General features: G+C 38.4%; 1 protein-coding gene across 1 annotated transcript; it reads right to left on the reverse strand.

Annotated features, from left to right (window-relative positions):
- On the reverse strand, window positions 355–1,193 carry LOC109826067. The gene has a single exon (XM_020393027.1). It carries the CDS (start codon window positions 1,108–1,110, stop codon window positions 496–498), a length of 615 nt encoding a protein of 204 aa, XP_020248616.1. The 5' UTR covers window positions 1,111–1,193; the 3' UTR covers window positions 355–495.

Consider the following 16,023-nt stretch of genomic DNA (forward strand, 5'->3'; position numbering starts at 1 on the left):
ATTTAGATTTCTAAACAATGAATTTGAAGTTAATTTTTTTTTATAAAAAATGATGCATGCAATATTTGTTGCCTATATAACTCATATTTGCAGCAAACTAAACAACCCTTTAGTTTCATATTTACACCAATCAAACAGGGTTGTGCACAACTGCATCACGTAACTAAGAGCCTGGGTCAAATAATACCTATGCAAGCACAAAAAACAATAACAATACATATACAATAGAACTTGAAGAGGAAGAAATATCAGAATGGACTCATATATAAATTCCCGCATATTGCTATTATTACCATTAAGAGAAGATGAGAAAGCTTCTAATTGTCCGACTTCATTACATTAACAGTACACGAAACCACAAATGTCCAAGTACAATAATTAGAAAATGGACATTTTTTTTATGCATCATTAATGCAATGAAGCGAAAACATTAGATACAACTCAAAGGGGATATCTCCTCTACAGATGGCAGTGTAGGCTCCCATAGATTCAACTCTAAGGAGATATCTCCTCTACAGACGGCAGTGTAGGCTTCCATCCATCGAGCACACCCTTCCTCATCCTGGTGGCCTTTTTTATTGGCGGATCAAAGCACTTCTTCTCATCTTGCTTCTCTAACCTCTGCAGGGAACACTCACTCCATTCATCTCTTAACGCATAAACATCTTTCGCTGAGCACACAGTCTCCTCACCTTCTCTCTTATCCTTCACCCCTACATCAACTCCTTCCGATATTTCACTAGTCATTACCAGGCATTTCCTCTTTAACTTCTCCATAGTCGTCGCAGGCACTAAGTAAAACTTCTGTCCCGGAGACAGTATCTCTTTTGGACCAACGAGCGATTTGTGCGGCATCTTGAACACCTCTGGACGAGCGAGACACAAACCTGGATACTTCTTGATGACATGTCGAGCTGTGACCGCAGTGTCATAGACTTCAACCAATCCACTGGCGAGAACGATCCTCACTACTGAACTCTTGTTGTGTACTTCTGATACGGAGCTTAGTTCTCCATGTACTTCATCATCGATTCTATGCCTGTTTCTGCTTCTGTGCCTGTTTCTGCTTCTATTTGACGCTGGTCTCTGTAGGCACAAAAAGTTTACCATCTTGAATTCATGGAGTTTTAAGTGAGAGGTTTAGAATTTGTATTCCCTGATGATAAGAATATCATTAACGCTCTCTTCTTGTATTCTTGTTCTCCATACCCAAGGTCTTACGATTCCTTGCTTGATATATAGTTGTTATCGGTAGATAAGAGTGTTAGCTGAGGTGAAAGATGACATTGATAAGGTGACAAAGTGGAAAGAAACACAAAACATGCTATGTTTTTATCACCATTTTTTTGGTTCTTTTGTCTGATTGGAAGTGGTTTTTGATAAATCACGGTTTTAAATACCTGCACATACAAGGTACCCTAACTACTATAACCAGTAACTTGATTTCTTTGAATACTGCAAAGGAAAATGGGCCAGATTACAGTACAAATTTACAATATGAACATCATACAACTTGCAATTACAGGTTTACCTGCAGGCCAAGCAATCCTTGAGTGAAATTTTTACTGCATCTGTATTTGACTCCTTGAATCCCAGAAAAGCCTTACCTTGATTCTACAGATAAAATATTATTCAGCAATTTCACAATTGTGGAGAAAATACAAGGCCGAAAAACCATAGTCAACAAGGCAGGGATATGGGTAATCAATGTATACTGCATACCTGTCACGATAAATTCTGTAAAGCTCTGATATTTCTGTAGAGTGTAGACAAACTCTTTCCAAAATTGTAACTTACCCTTAAAAGACATTGTTCTACTCCTCTGTAAATGACTTCACCACAAGCTCATAGAACGAACCATGAATTATAGCTTTGATCATTTATGCAAATTTCTTCCTTCTTTTGTTTATTCAGGCTAAATTGAAGCATTCATCCAACAGTAACTACAACTACCAATGAAAGCTATCGAAAAACAACCTTTTTCCAAACAAAAAAGACAAACAAATCAATCAACAATCCACCAAAAACCTAATCGATGAAACAAAAATCTTACCACATGCTCCCGTCAATCATTCATCACATTCACGAAAGTACTCTATGTATATGGTTATGGTTTCACCTTTTGTATGTTCCCCTTATATATGTTTTGCTTACTATTGACAAGAAAAACATTCATTGGCACTACATTGTCAAACGCGTCATAATAATACACAGGAATAGAAAGTTTCAAACAGTAAACAAATCCTACCATCTCCGTACAGTAAAAAGAAAAGAGAAATAATGCCAAGTACAGAAAACTTCATTCAAAGATAAATGTTTCACAACACAGTAAATTTTTTTCCTCTGTATTTTCAGCAAAGAGCAAGAAATCTTCCAAAGTAGTGAAGAAAATGGAGCTAGGGAATGTTAAAGACCCTTTCTTATTTCCACTTGTCACCATCAACCAATTTTCCTTAATTTATGCAAATAAAATAATGCAGGCATGTAGAATACTTTTAGGAGAAGATCAATGATCACAAAGCCTATAATAATAAAACCAACAACCATTAAGTTTGATCAACACAACAGATTCACAGAAGACAAATCAGCACTTGAAGAATAATTCTGGAAATCATTTTAACAGAAAGAAGACTAGGAGATGATTCCAGTGCATTTTCAAACGATGATGAAAATAAATCATAATATAATGTTCTGCAAGAAGGTAAAAAAGTTTTCAACTGTTCTATCATCTTACTGTCATCTCATGATCAGCCAAAATCTCCTCTGGGTCAGTCTCGTCAGAATCGTACTCCCAATCTTTTTGGCTGGGTTCCCAAGAGTTGTCTATTGAGGTTGTATAGCTAGAATGAGTGTCTGAGGAATTGGTTGATGAATGTGTCTCCGCCATCCTACAAAAGGGGACCATCCATCAGCATACTAAAATAAAAGGACAAAAAATAAAATAAATAAAATTAGCAGGTATTAAGAAATACTAGAACATTCTAAAATGAAATAAGGTCAACTAAATCCCATATGTACCCTCCTTAAATATGAAAAGGCCTTATTATAACACATTTATATGCATACACTTATGTACATATGTATACATCAGAGATGAGGACAAAATAAACAATTATATATGGAAAGAACAATGTAGGGGCAAACAGATGATTTCAGCAAAACAAAATCAGATTAAAGTCATATGTTGGTTTAATATTTTCAACCTATGCAACAAACTACATTGAGAATAACCGGCATCACAAAACAAAATGAATATTTAAAAAGTCTCGCACAACAACAACAACAACAACAAAAGCTCCATCTCTGTGAATTTTTTCGCATCAGAAAATATACTCCCTGGCTACAGTAAAATTCAGCATAGATTGCAACGTGTATCATTTCTCTAAAATAAAGTTTGGTCTTGCATTCAAACTCGTAGACGTTCAAAAGTAATCAGTGTTTGTGCAGGCCAAGAACCGAGTATCACCCTCTCAACAATATTATGTAAATAGAAGATCAGTTTACAAACAGAAGGTTATACAATGAAGTTTGCTGGCTACAAATTGTCAAGATACGGGCACACTTCATTCCAAATTTTCAATCTTTACGTCTATAAGCATTTCAATCAAATGTAGGCAGAATATTGCTTTACATGCTTATATATATGTTACCTCATTATTAATATAATTCATGCAACTTACTGTAATGATAAATCATTACAACTGCAAAATACAAAGCATGGACAGATTTGAATCCTTTTTACCTTGGCTAAAGTTCATACGAGAAATGAACACTCTGAGAAGACCGTTGTTCGATACATCCAAGCAAGTTCAGATAAAATAGTAATCATACCATCTCCTTATCAATTGGATAATCAAGCCTTTCTTCGGTTATATTTTTTCAGTGGTACCTTTTATTTCACATCAAAAGGTTCCATGGTATAGTGTATAATCCTGTCAGACTTGCATTTCTTTCGACACTTTTGAAGTGAAGCCTACTTCACTATGCTTACAGGATGGCATGAAACACATACACACTACAGTTCTATCCTCCTATAGCTAAAATACATCAACAATGAGAGGAAAGAAAGACCCTCTGCTGTCAATTAAGCATATGTCAGACTTCTGATTCTCTGCTTTGTTTATGTTTAGAAAATATAAAGAGATGGAGAGATGTGTGTCTATGTATCCATGCTTAAAAAGCAGCAGGATTTATTTGCTACTTACCCATCCAATGACAGTGTAGTTCTTGTCTGTGGACATATACAATCCTCACAACGAAAAATAAAATGTCATTATTCATGAAGCTGATTGACAAAATTAAACCATGTCCCTAATGTCATTCACATTTTAGATTGATTCACGTGCCCTCCAGTGAATAATCCACTAAAAATTGCGGTTAATCAGTCTGAAGATATGTTTGAATTAGAAGTCATTTTGACATAATTCTACAATGTATATACTAGCATGTTTCTTATCTGTTAAACCCCTTGCTCAGCTTTTAATCATCATCTTCTCCTTCTCCCTTTTCACAAATGGAAACTGGATTCAACTAAAAAATATTAAGCAGTATTGAACAATTTAGAGCATAAGTCTTCGAGTACAAAGATGTACAAGGCTAATGATTGGACAAAGTTGAATTGAAACCCTTATTTATTATGAGATCTCTTGGGCTTTATATAGGCCCCTACACAACTTACAAATAAGTCCCTAACTAATACTAATATGTCAACACTCCTCCTCAAGATGGGCGAAAGATATCTACTAAGCCCATCTTGTCACATCCTCTAATCATATCTACTGAGCTAAGTCCTTTAGTCAGACAATCTGCTGTCTGGTCCTTAGTCGAAACATAACTTAGCTCCAGTAGTCCACTATCCAACATCTCTTTCATGAAGAACCTATCGATCTCGATGTGTTTGGTACTATCATGCTGCACTGGATTATTGGTGATACAGATGGCTGACTTGTTGTCACACACAACTTCATCTTAGCTCCTTGATCCAGCTTCAGCTCCACCAGCATACTCTTCAATCATAACAACTCAGCAACTCCTAAGGCCATAGCTCTATACTCTGCCTCAGCTGTCGATCTCGCCACCACCGACTACTTCTTGCTCTTCCACGAGACTAAGTTGCCTCCTATAAAGATGCAGTATCCTGAGGTGGACCTCCTGTCATCAGCACAGCTAGCCCAATCAGAGTCACAATAGCCCTCAATGCTCATGTGTTCATTCTTCCTGAAGATTAGCCCTTTTCCGGGGGCATTCTTCAAATACCATAGAATCTGGTACACTGCGTCCATATGACCCTTTCTTGGATCATGCATGTAGCGACTCACCACGCTCACTGCAAAAGAGATATCGAGACGTGTGTGACACAGATAGATCAACCTGCCCACCAGCTTTAGGTATCTGTCACGATCAACTGGTTCTCCAGCTTTAACACTCAGCTTAAACTTCTGGTCGATCGGTGTAGTTGCAGGTTTGTATCCTAACATTCCTGTTTCTTTGAGAAGATCCACTACATACTTTCTCTGGGATAGGACGATCCCCTCCGCTCCTCGAGCTATCTCTATTCCAAGAAAGTATCAAAGCAAGCCAAGATCTTTCACCTCGAATTCCTTACCCAGTCTCACTTTGAGTTGGGTAATCTCCTTCTCATTATCCCCTGTAATAATCATATCATCCACATATACTACAAGTAAGGTGATGTGACCTCTACTTCTTCGAAAGAACACGGTATGGTCGGTGCTGATCTGCTGGTACCCCATACCAATCATAGCCCTCCTGAATCTATCAAACCAAGCACGAGGAGACTGCTTTAGCCTATAGAGAGACTTCTTCAATCTGCAGACCTTTCCCACTGTCTGATCTGTACCGAATCCTGGTGGTATCTCCATGTATACCTCCTCCACTAGATCTCCATGAAGAAATGCGTTTTTCACATCTAGTTGGTGTAGCTTCCATCCACCATTTACTGTCAGAGAGATTAAGGTCCGAACAGTGCTCATCTTTGCTACCGGTGGAAAAGTCTCATCGTAGTCGATGCCATATGTCTGACTATATCCTTTTGCCACCAGACGAGCTTTGTAGCGCTCAACCTGTCCATCTGGATTCTGCTTCACAGTGAAGACCCACTTGCATCCAACTGCTCTCTTCCCTTTTGGTAGTTTTACTAACTCCCAAGTGCGGTTCTTCTCAAGGACCCTTAGCTCTTTGTGCATAGCAGTTTTCCATTTCTGGTCCTTCTTTGCAACCTGCCAATTATTAGGTATAGTAACAGAGTCCAGTGATGCAATGAATGCTCCATGTGTAGGGTGGATGTTAGAATATGATACAAACTGAGCAAGATCCCAACCATATCTATCGGGAGGATTTCCTGCATTACTGTGAGTAGTCCTCCGTACAGTTATTGGTGTGGGATGAGTAGGAAGAGGAATGGAATCACCTTGAGAGGAATCTGGTGGTGGTGTAGGTGTCCCAGGAGTCGGGGCAGGCGTTGGCAAGAGACTTGGCACCAGTGACACTGTAGGTACTGTTCCCGCAATTTGTTTCCCCTTCCTACTATAGGTAAGTAGTTCCCCCTGAGCCGTTGGTCTAACACCTCTTGTCTCATTCTCCTCTATTTCTTCATTCTCTTGCTCCTCCTCAACCAAGTCTCCTTCCCAAGGAATCGTTACAGAAATTGATTTTTCTGATCTCTCACCATTCTCAGACATTGATTTCTCCAAATTTACCAATCTCTCACCATTCTCCTCCTCTCGCCTCATACTTCCAGTATTAGGCGAGTCACCAACGGATGAAGTTACATTCCGGGTGTAATATGGCTCGAGTTCTCAGAAGTGCACATCCATGCTCACAAACAACCTTTTCTCCACCGGGCTCCAGCAAACATATCCCTTCTGAGTAGCAGAATATCCCACAAAGATGCACTTCATAACTCTAGGGGCAAGTTTCCCGACAAATGGTCTGTTGTCCTTCACAAAGCACACACAGCCAAACACTTTAAGTGGAAGAATCCCACCATTATGTTCCTTCAATGTCTCACACGGAGACTTCCAATCCAGCACCCTCGAGGGCATTCTGTTGATCAACGTTGCTGCGGTCAACACTGCTTGCCCCCATAATGTTTCTGGGACATTCATAGAGATCATCATGCTTCTAGCAACCTCTAAAAGATGTCTGTTCTTCCTTTCTACTACCTCATTCTGAGCTGGTGTATATGGACAAGTTATCTGATGATGTATTTCCTGAGCTGACAAATATTCTTCAAACGCTCTGTTGGTATACTCTGTTCCATTATCCGACCTCAATATCTTCACCACTGCTCCGTATTGAGTCTGAACATTCCTATGAAAGTTTTGGAAGCACCCAAACACTTCACTCTTATTCTTCATCAAGTATAACCAAGTCACACGAGAGAAACAATCAATAAATGTAACAAAATACTTGTATCCATTTATAGAACTTGTGGAACAAGGCCCCCAAACATCTGAATGTACCAAGTCAAATACACGAGAACTTCTATGACCTGAACTAACATAAGAGCTTCTAGTAAGCTTTCCAAACTCACATGCATCACACACAAGTTTCTGTTTATTTGCTTTCTCAAATAAAGAAGGATACAATCTACTTAAAACAACAAATGATGAGTGTCCCAAACGCTGGTGATGAAGCATTAACTCATTCTCAGTACTCATATTAGATCCTACTCCTGCTTCCTCTACTAGTGACACCAACGCTGAATCCAACCCTTGACGATCCAGATACCACAGTCCACTACGCCATGTGCCAGTCCCAAGTCTCCGTCTTGTCCCCTTCTCCTAAAAAATCACCTTGGGAATATCAAAAGAAACAACGCATTATAGTTGGAGGATGATAGAACTAATGGATAAAAGATTGACTGGAAATGAAGGAGCATGCAAAACATTGGACAAAGTTACAGAACCAGTATAATCGACTGTACCCTTACCAACTACCGGCTGAAATGTACCATCAGCTATTTGAATACTATCAGGTGATGCTAAGTGAGTATATGATGAGAACTCACTAGCATTACATGTCACATGCCGAGACGCACCGGAGTCGACTATCCATTCTGATGATCTGTTGGGAGACATAGAAGAAAGAGCATGTATGTCATCAATACCTTTGGTCGGATGAGCATAGGTAGCAGTATTGTCTCTAGTGAAGAACAAAGTGGATGCCTCCTCAGTCCCACTCCTTAAGTCTCCATCCCCTGCTACTTGCTGCTTCCTCCTGAGTATCGCCAGGAGAGCACGATCCTCCTCAGTAAAGACCACCTCAGCTTCTTCTTTTTATGCTACTACCATCAAATTCGCCCGGTTGCCTGCTCCTCTTCTACCTCGTCGACCCCCACGGCCACGATCACGACCTCCGAACTGTCCATGCTAGAGGCTGCCAGGGCTGACTTCACCACCGGAAGTCCACATGTCCCCGCCTGCAGCCGAATGCGAGTCTCCTCCTGGATCATAGCAGAGACATCCTCCTCAATCGTGGGAATTTTCGGCTGAGCTAGCAGTAATGCAATTCGCTGAGCGAACTCTGATGTCAATCCCTTGAGAAACACCATAGTCCTCTCCTGTAGAAAGGCCTCCCGCTCTTTATATCCCGGGTCCTTGCAGCTAGCCCGGGGGGAAAATGATCATAGTCTAGTCACAGGTGCTCCAGCTCTGTAGCATATTCCTGTACAGTCCTCTCTCCCTGGATTGTGGCGTCGATCTCTCCTTTAATTTGGAACACCCTCAGGTTATTCCCCACCTCATCATATGTTCTCCTCAACTTCTCCCAGACGTCCTTCACCTTCTCAATGCCATCCACCGTGGCGGCGATCGTCGGGATCAACGAGTTGAGAAGCCAGATGTACACCAACATATGAGTGGACTTCCACTCATCTCCTCCCCCCGAGTCCTCATCCGGTTCTGTCTTCTCTCCGGTCAAGTAACCCTCCAGGTTCCTCCCTGCAAGGGTGTATCTCACCTGTCGTGACCAACTCAGGTAGGTACTCGGTCCATCAAGCTTCAGATCGATGGTCGGAAGCTCCAACTTCTTCAATGGTCTTGTCACGCTTTCATCAGCCGACAACTTCATCAACTTCATCAAAGTTGACACCTCCGCATGGTTCAACTTCTTGATGATCTCCTCCATCGATCAAGCTTCAGATCCAACACGTGTTCACCTTTCTCTTTAAACCCTTGTTGTGCGTAGTGAAAATTTCGGCAGCACTTCTGATGCACAACAAGAGTAAGATCTCCAACAAATTCTCGTTTCTCAGATGAAACTAGAATAAAAAAACAGTGATATATCTCATCGCTGTGAGATATATACTCTTCTTGTCATCAATTCGAGGACTGAGTCGAGGGAACCCATTGCGCAAACTCCAGGCTCCGGAAGCCACCGAGCAAGGCGGTCAAATAAAAGAGCCGGGGGGGAGGGGGGCTGTTCCCGGGGTTGGCTTTTCGTCGAGTTGTCAAGGACGGTCGGGGGGCTGATCGAGCGGCTGGTCGGAGGGATCGGTAGGTGGGGGCCTGGTTGGTCGGGTCTGCGAGCAGTGATCGGAACAAGGGGGGTCCTGGTCCTGCAGGTGGTCGGGAACAAGGCGATGCGGTGCTCGTGCCAGGAGGGGAAAGCGGGTGGCTGTCGTCTGCAAGTTGGTCGGAAAGTGTCGGGGCGCTGTTGAGTAGGGCGTGCAGGGTGTCCCCAGGGGGGGGCTGCTCTCTGGAAGGCCGGAAGGCGGTGGGCTGCTCTGCAGTGATGCGCGAAGGTGGGGGTCTGCTCGCCCAGTAGCGGGAAGGGGGGCTGCCTTGCAGTAGGGTGAAAGCGGGGGCTGCTGCAGAGGCGGGCAAGAGGGGGTGTGGCGGTTTTGAGGCGGCTAGGGGTTATCTCTGATACCAAGTTGAATTGAAACACTTATTCATTATGAGATCTCTTGGGCTTTATATAGGACCCTACACAACTTACAAATAAGTCCCTAACTAATACTAATATGTCAACAGACAATCACATCTAAACAGAACAATGTAAAGTGATAAGAGAATAACCAGGACATTTCTCAATCACAAGGCAACGTGTGGATTTCCTAAAGGACACATAAAGATATGCAACATAATTTTGGGTACAAAAATGCTGTCCAGATTAGAAAAGGAATAATCATAGATTCATATGGCATTGGAGCAGCAATAAAGTTCAACTGTCTTCAATAGCATTTGGAAAAGAAACCCTTGTGCATAAAAATTGGAGAGTAAATTTTAAGAAGTCTTTGAGACTATTGTGAAACTTTTTGACATGATTATATGCTCTATAATACTATGCATAACCAGAAATGAACAGGCTTGATCAAAATAATGTGTCTCTGTTGTAACTTTATTACTTGCATAACCTACTAAATTCAGTGTCATCAAGAATTTGAGTCAGATATCAGTGACCTGTTACCTAGAAATACAGTTGATCAATGAAGAATATCCAAACTCTCTGGATTAGCCTCATGAATCATTTTCGCCAGTCATTCATGTGAAGAGAAAGGGAGACAATGGAATATCTCAGCATATACAAGTTGAAAGTAAAACAATCTACAACAATATTAAATACTTCATAAAAGAATATTTAAAACCAAGCAGGATTACATTTAGCAGCGTCCGTGACTGAAATCTAGAATATATATATATATATGAAGGGTGACTGAAACCTACGAAAAGAAAATATGAATTAGATGGCAACGAGACCAATCTGAGCAAAAATGCACCTAGATACAAGGAAAAAAAAAAGGAGAGAACGTATAGGTATATATATATATATATATATATAGATATATATATAGAAAGAGAGAGAGAGAAAAATGGGTATGTTTGGTACCAAGCATAAGTTTTTGTACTTGGTGAGGTGACATATTCTCCTTCACTCATTGAAATTAGGGCCCACATTCATATGGGTTGGAGAATGGTTGGAAATTAGAATAAGTGGATGAGAATAGAACAACTCACTACCAAGCACAAAATTTGTACTTGGTACCAAGCATTCCCATTTTTCTCGTATATATCATACTCCCTTTAAAAGTACGAGTTTGGAAAAAAAATTTGATGGTCACTATTACCCTTAAATTTTTTGAATATTGCATTGTTATCCTAATCTATTCTAATTATCATATCTTCTTTGAAATCGTAATTAAATGATTTATTCTATTCATAATGAGACTTAACATATTATTAGATAAATGAGATATGTTTGATATAATTCGAATCCTTTAAATATTTTAGTTTGTAGAGAAATCTAAAAACCATATGCTAGACAGCACCTAAAAGTTTTGAACTTTGTAAAAAATATCCTTCAAGTTTTTTAAATTGTAAAAATTCCCCTATAAATTTAAAATTTTATTATAACATCTTGAAAATTATTAAGTTTATTTATTTTAATTCATTGAGAAATCTAAAAAAGCAGTGATGCTAAGCACACCTCCGCCACACCAACAGCCACACCCCATCACGCCTACAGTGCGGGGGCCCACTGTGAATTTTTTTTTTTAAAATTTCAAGTGGGCGCCCCTGCCTGTAGGGCAGGAGGGGTGTGGCTGCGTGGTGTGGCCGGAGGTGCTGTCTGTATGCCATTTTTTTATCTAAAAAATATATGCTAGCTAGAAACTAAAAAAATTTTAAATATAGAGAAAGTATCTTGTAAGTTTTGAAAATTAAGAAAATACCCCTAAAAATTTAAAATTTGTAAAAACACTATGAAAATTTTAAGCTTATAAACACACTAAAAACCTATAAATAACATAAACAACCCCTAAAATTTTATGAAATTTGCAATAAACACCATGAGCTCTTTACAGATCTCAAAATAAGACGCTTAAAATTATAAAATTTATAAAAATCCTGATAATTTCTAACCTAACAGTACATTAAAAATATAAGAATTATAAATATCCCCTACATAATTTATAATTTATAGAAAACACTCTTAAAGTTTTAAAAATTACAAACAAACACTCAAAATTCAGATTTTATAAAAAACACCCTAAGAATTTACAACTCATTAGTAAATTTAAAACACAATAATTATAAATAGTCTATAAACAATTTACAATTTGTAAAAAATGCCTATAAATTAAAAAACTTGTAAAAAACTCCTAAAATTCATAATTTACAAATAAACACCATGCGAATTTATAACCTATAGACACTAAAATGAATATACAAATTACTAACAACCCCTAGAAAATTAAAAATTTGTAAAAAATACCATACTCCTTTTAAAAGTATAGGTTTAGGAAAAAACATTTCATAGTCAATATTATCCATAATTTTTTTTAAAAGAACATAACTAATTGAAAATCTATTAAATTTAAAATTTATAAAAAACACCCTTAAAGTTTAGTATATTGTAAATTACCCCTCCAAAGCTTAAAAAAATTCAATAATTTTTTGTAATTCATTCATCTCAATTTAATATTTAATAGTTTTGTGTATTTATAATTTATAAATTTTAGGGTGTTTTTTTACAATTTTTTAAACTATTGAGTGTGTTTATTTTGTAGTTTTCTAAATTTTTATTGTGTTTTTAGTGTAATGTATGGATACATCAATTAATATGATATTAAAGAGTAAGTCATCCTTAAGATGTATTAGGCCATAGTTAAGTGTGCACACACTATTCCTAGGCAGTACAGTTTATATATGTAAAAATTTTTAGACAGTCTATATAGTGGTTAAAAGGATTTTGATTTTAATGTACTATTATTTATAAATTATATTTAATGTGAACCCACCATATAATTTTGATTGTGGTTATCATAATTTCAATATGTTTGATTGATTGATTATATAGGTATATAGATCATAGATTACTTTACTTTCTCGCAGGAACTAATATTTAGCGCTTAATAATTTAAATTATTACTTTCAAATTTAATATAAATAGGAGCTCTAATAACGTTTATTTATTTACCTACAGGATAATACAATCTCAATTCCTATTTTTTATTTGAGATTTCTTTCATAGTTATGCGTATCAAATTAGTAACTAAAATAATAATTATTTATGCTTAAATTTGGATGATTGTAGCTGGTCACTCATTATGGATTTTTCATGAAGATATATACCTTACTTTGTATAGCTATCTAGACTACCAATTTATATTTTATAAATTAGTTATTAATTTAACATATTAAATTACTTTTCCTTTTTAGAAAATTTTCTTTGATTTTTGGATTGTGTAATCACTATATCACCATTCTTGTGTAGAAAGGACCTCACTCTAAATGTCTTAAAACTAATGTTTGAGTTGAACTGAATTATATACTATGCTACTATGTGTATATATATTTTTTAAAAATTATGTCAATACTTTTTAAACAGAAAAGAATATTCTAACCTCTGATATTATGAAAACTAAATGTAGCTAATTGAGTGATTAGCGAAAGAGAACTTACATCATAAAAGCGTGAATAATAAGATAAAGAGAAAAGGTAATGGTATTATCAACAATGCTACCAATAGCAAACTATAATGTAAAGTTAATCTATTTTCTGGAGCGTAACTACTAACCATATGCATCGAGATTTCCATATATATACTTTATAATTTATTAAAAATGATCATATAATCTTGTATAATAAAATTAATCTAATACTTAATAGTAATATAGTTATTAGGGAAAATTCTTCATGAACTAGTATGTTAACTCCTTATGATATATAAGCTATACACTCTAAATCCTTGTGTCTTTTATAGAGCCAAAAAGTTAGAATGTGAGCCTCTAACATTTTGCTCTCACAACAGAAAAATCAACTTAGTAGATGTGGATATGCCAAATGAGTTATATGTCCTATATACAATACACTTGCCCTAGGTAAGTGAGTTATAATAACATTTTTTATTTACATTGTTTGGGGTAAAATTTGTTAGCAATCTTGCATCAAAGAAAAAAAAGAAATTTTTATATTTAGAGCACATGACATAATATATCATAATCTCTCTACTCTAATTTTGCAAGAAAATAATTCTTCATACTTTTAGTTTTTGCTTCTATGATATGGAGAATGAGTTATAAAACCAAATGAGAATATTAGATAATATAAATATGAGTGAAATCATAACTAAAAGTTAATGTGAATATGAGTCAAACCACAACTAAAAGTTTAATGGATGTATTGTAAGTAAATTCATATGAAAAATTCCTTTACGAATTGAATGATCACCCATCATTTGAAGACTTCAAGATACTAAAAAATAGAGATATTGTACTAAATCAATGTGTTTATAACTCAAAAATAGTAGATCATGTGGCCATAAGGGGGTCATCAACACTATCAGTGATGGCCCCACAGTTAGAGGGACGTCTGCCAACGCTCAGAAGAGGTACGCTAAACGAGCGTTGCGGGTCGATGTGTGTGACAAGAAGCCAAGAGCGGAAGAATCCATCTCCTTCAGTGACGCCGACCTGAAGGGTGTTGAGACGCCTCATGATGATCCTATCATCATAACGATAGGGACTGATGGCTTCCATGTGAAGAGAATCACAGTAGACATAGGAAGCTCGCTGGATGTCCTGTATATCGACGCCTTCAACCAAATGGACATCAACAAATCCTGGCTACAGCCATGTAAGGGCCCTCTCATTGGATTCACTAGACACTCCCTCCAACCCGAAGGAATGATCACACTCCCCCTGACGGTCGGAGAGTACACCCGACAGTCCACTGCCCAAGTCTAGTTCTTAGTTATGAATCTCAAGTCGGCTCATAATGTCATCTTGGGTCAAACCGCCCTCCACCTCTTGCGGACCATTCCTTCTACCTATCACCAGATACAAAAGTTCCTGACTCCTAATGGAGTTAGAGTCACAAGGAGCAATCAACGAGAGGCTAAGTCCTGCTACTTACTCTCGACTAAGGGCAAGGGGGTGCAAGAGACCATGCCTATTAAAAAGGCATGCCTCCAGATGGAGAAACCTGCGGAGAGACAGAGGACGACTCTAGTGGAAGAACTACAGGAGGTACCGATTGACCGAGAAGGAAAGGAGACAGTCAAGATCGGGTCTAGCCTCGTGGAGCTTCTACAGGGAATCTTGATTAAGTTATTGTTGGCGAACACTAATGTATTCACCTGGGGGACCCAAAGATATGCTAGGGATCCCCCCTAAAGTGATCCACGAGCTAGAAGTCGACCGACACACCAAAGAAGAAGAGACATCTTGGCCCTGAGAGATAGAAGGTGGTCGCTGATGAAGTCGTCCAGCTCCTTAGAGCTTGTTTCATTTGGGAAGTACAGTACCCGGAATGGCTATCCAACGTGGTGTTGGTGAAAAGGGATCTTAATAAATGGAGGATGTGTGTGGACTTCATCGACCTTAACAAAACCTATCCCAAAGATAGCTATCCCCTCCCTTGTCAACAATAGGCAAGTATCACACATTACACCTAATTTGACCGAAACGACACTTGGGACAGCTAGTGTCGTGATTCAGTCGATTTGTCGGGTTGACATCTCACTAGGGTCGAGTCGAGAGGGTGTACTTGTTAATCCTCTCATCAAAGATGACTCGCCACGAGCCCACTAGACTAATTATCTAGCTGACATCTCACGAGGGCCGACTCAAAAGGCGGTACCTCTCGACATCCCTCCATGGGAGACAAAAAGGCGACCGCAACCTTGAGCCCTCCGCTGATAGCGCATCGACATTATATTAAATGCTTGACAGGCACCATCATTTCTCCATCCCCAATACTAATTATGACACATCAGACCATGCCGGCTCCGCACCCCACATGTCCCATCTCATTAAATGCAAAAATGACTGACACTTGTAAAGTCAAAGCTGACTCAGTCGACAGCTCGGACTCAGCTGAAGAGATCAAAAAACCCCTCCTTCATCGACATAAAAGGATAAATGATTCCTAACACGAAGGTAAACAATTTTCTCAGTATTTTTATCTATCCCACTTCACTTAAGAACTGCTACAGTTCACCACTTTCCCACTCAAGTACCTAGCTGTCTTGATCGTTAGAGAAGCAATAGGGGAACCAGAC

Source organism: Asparagus officinalis, chromosome 10, assembly GCF_001876935.1.
Source record: "Asparagus officinalis chromosome 10, Aspof.V1, whole genome shotgun sequence".
Lineage (NCBI taxonomy): Eukaryota > Viridiplantae > Streptophyta > Magnoliopsida > Asparagales > Asparagaceae > Asparagus > Asparagus officinalis.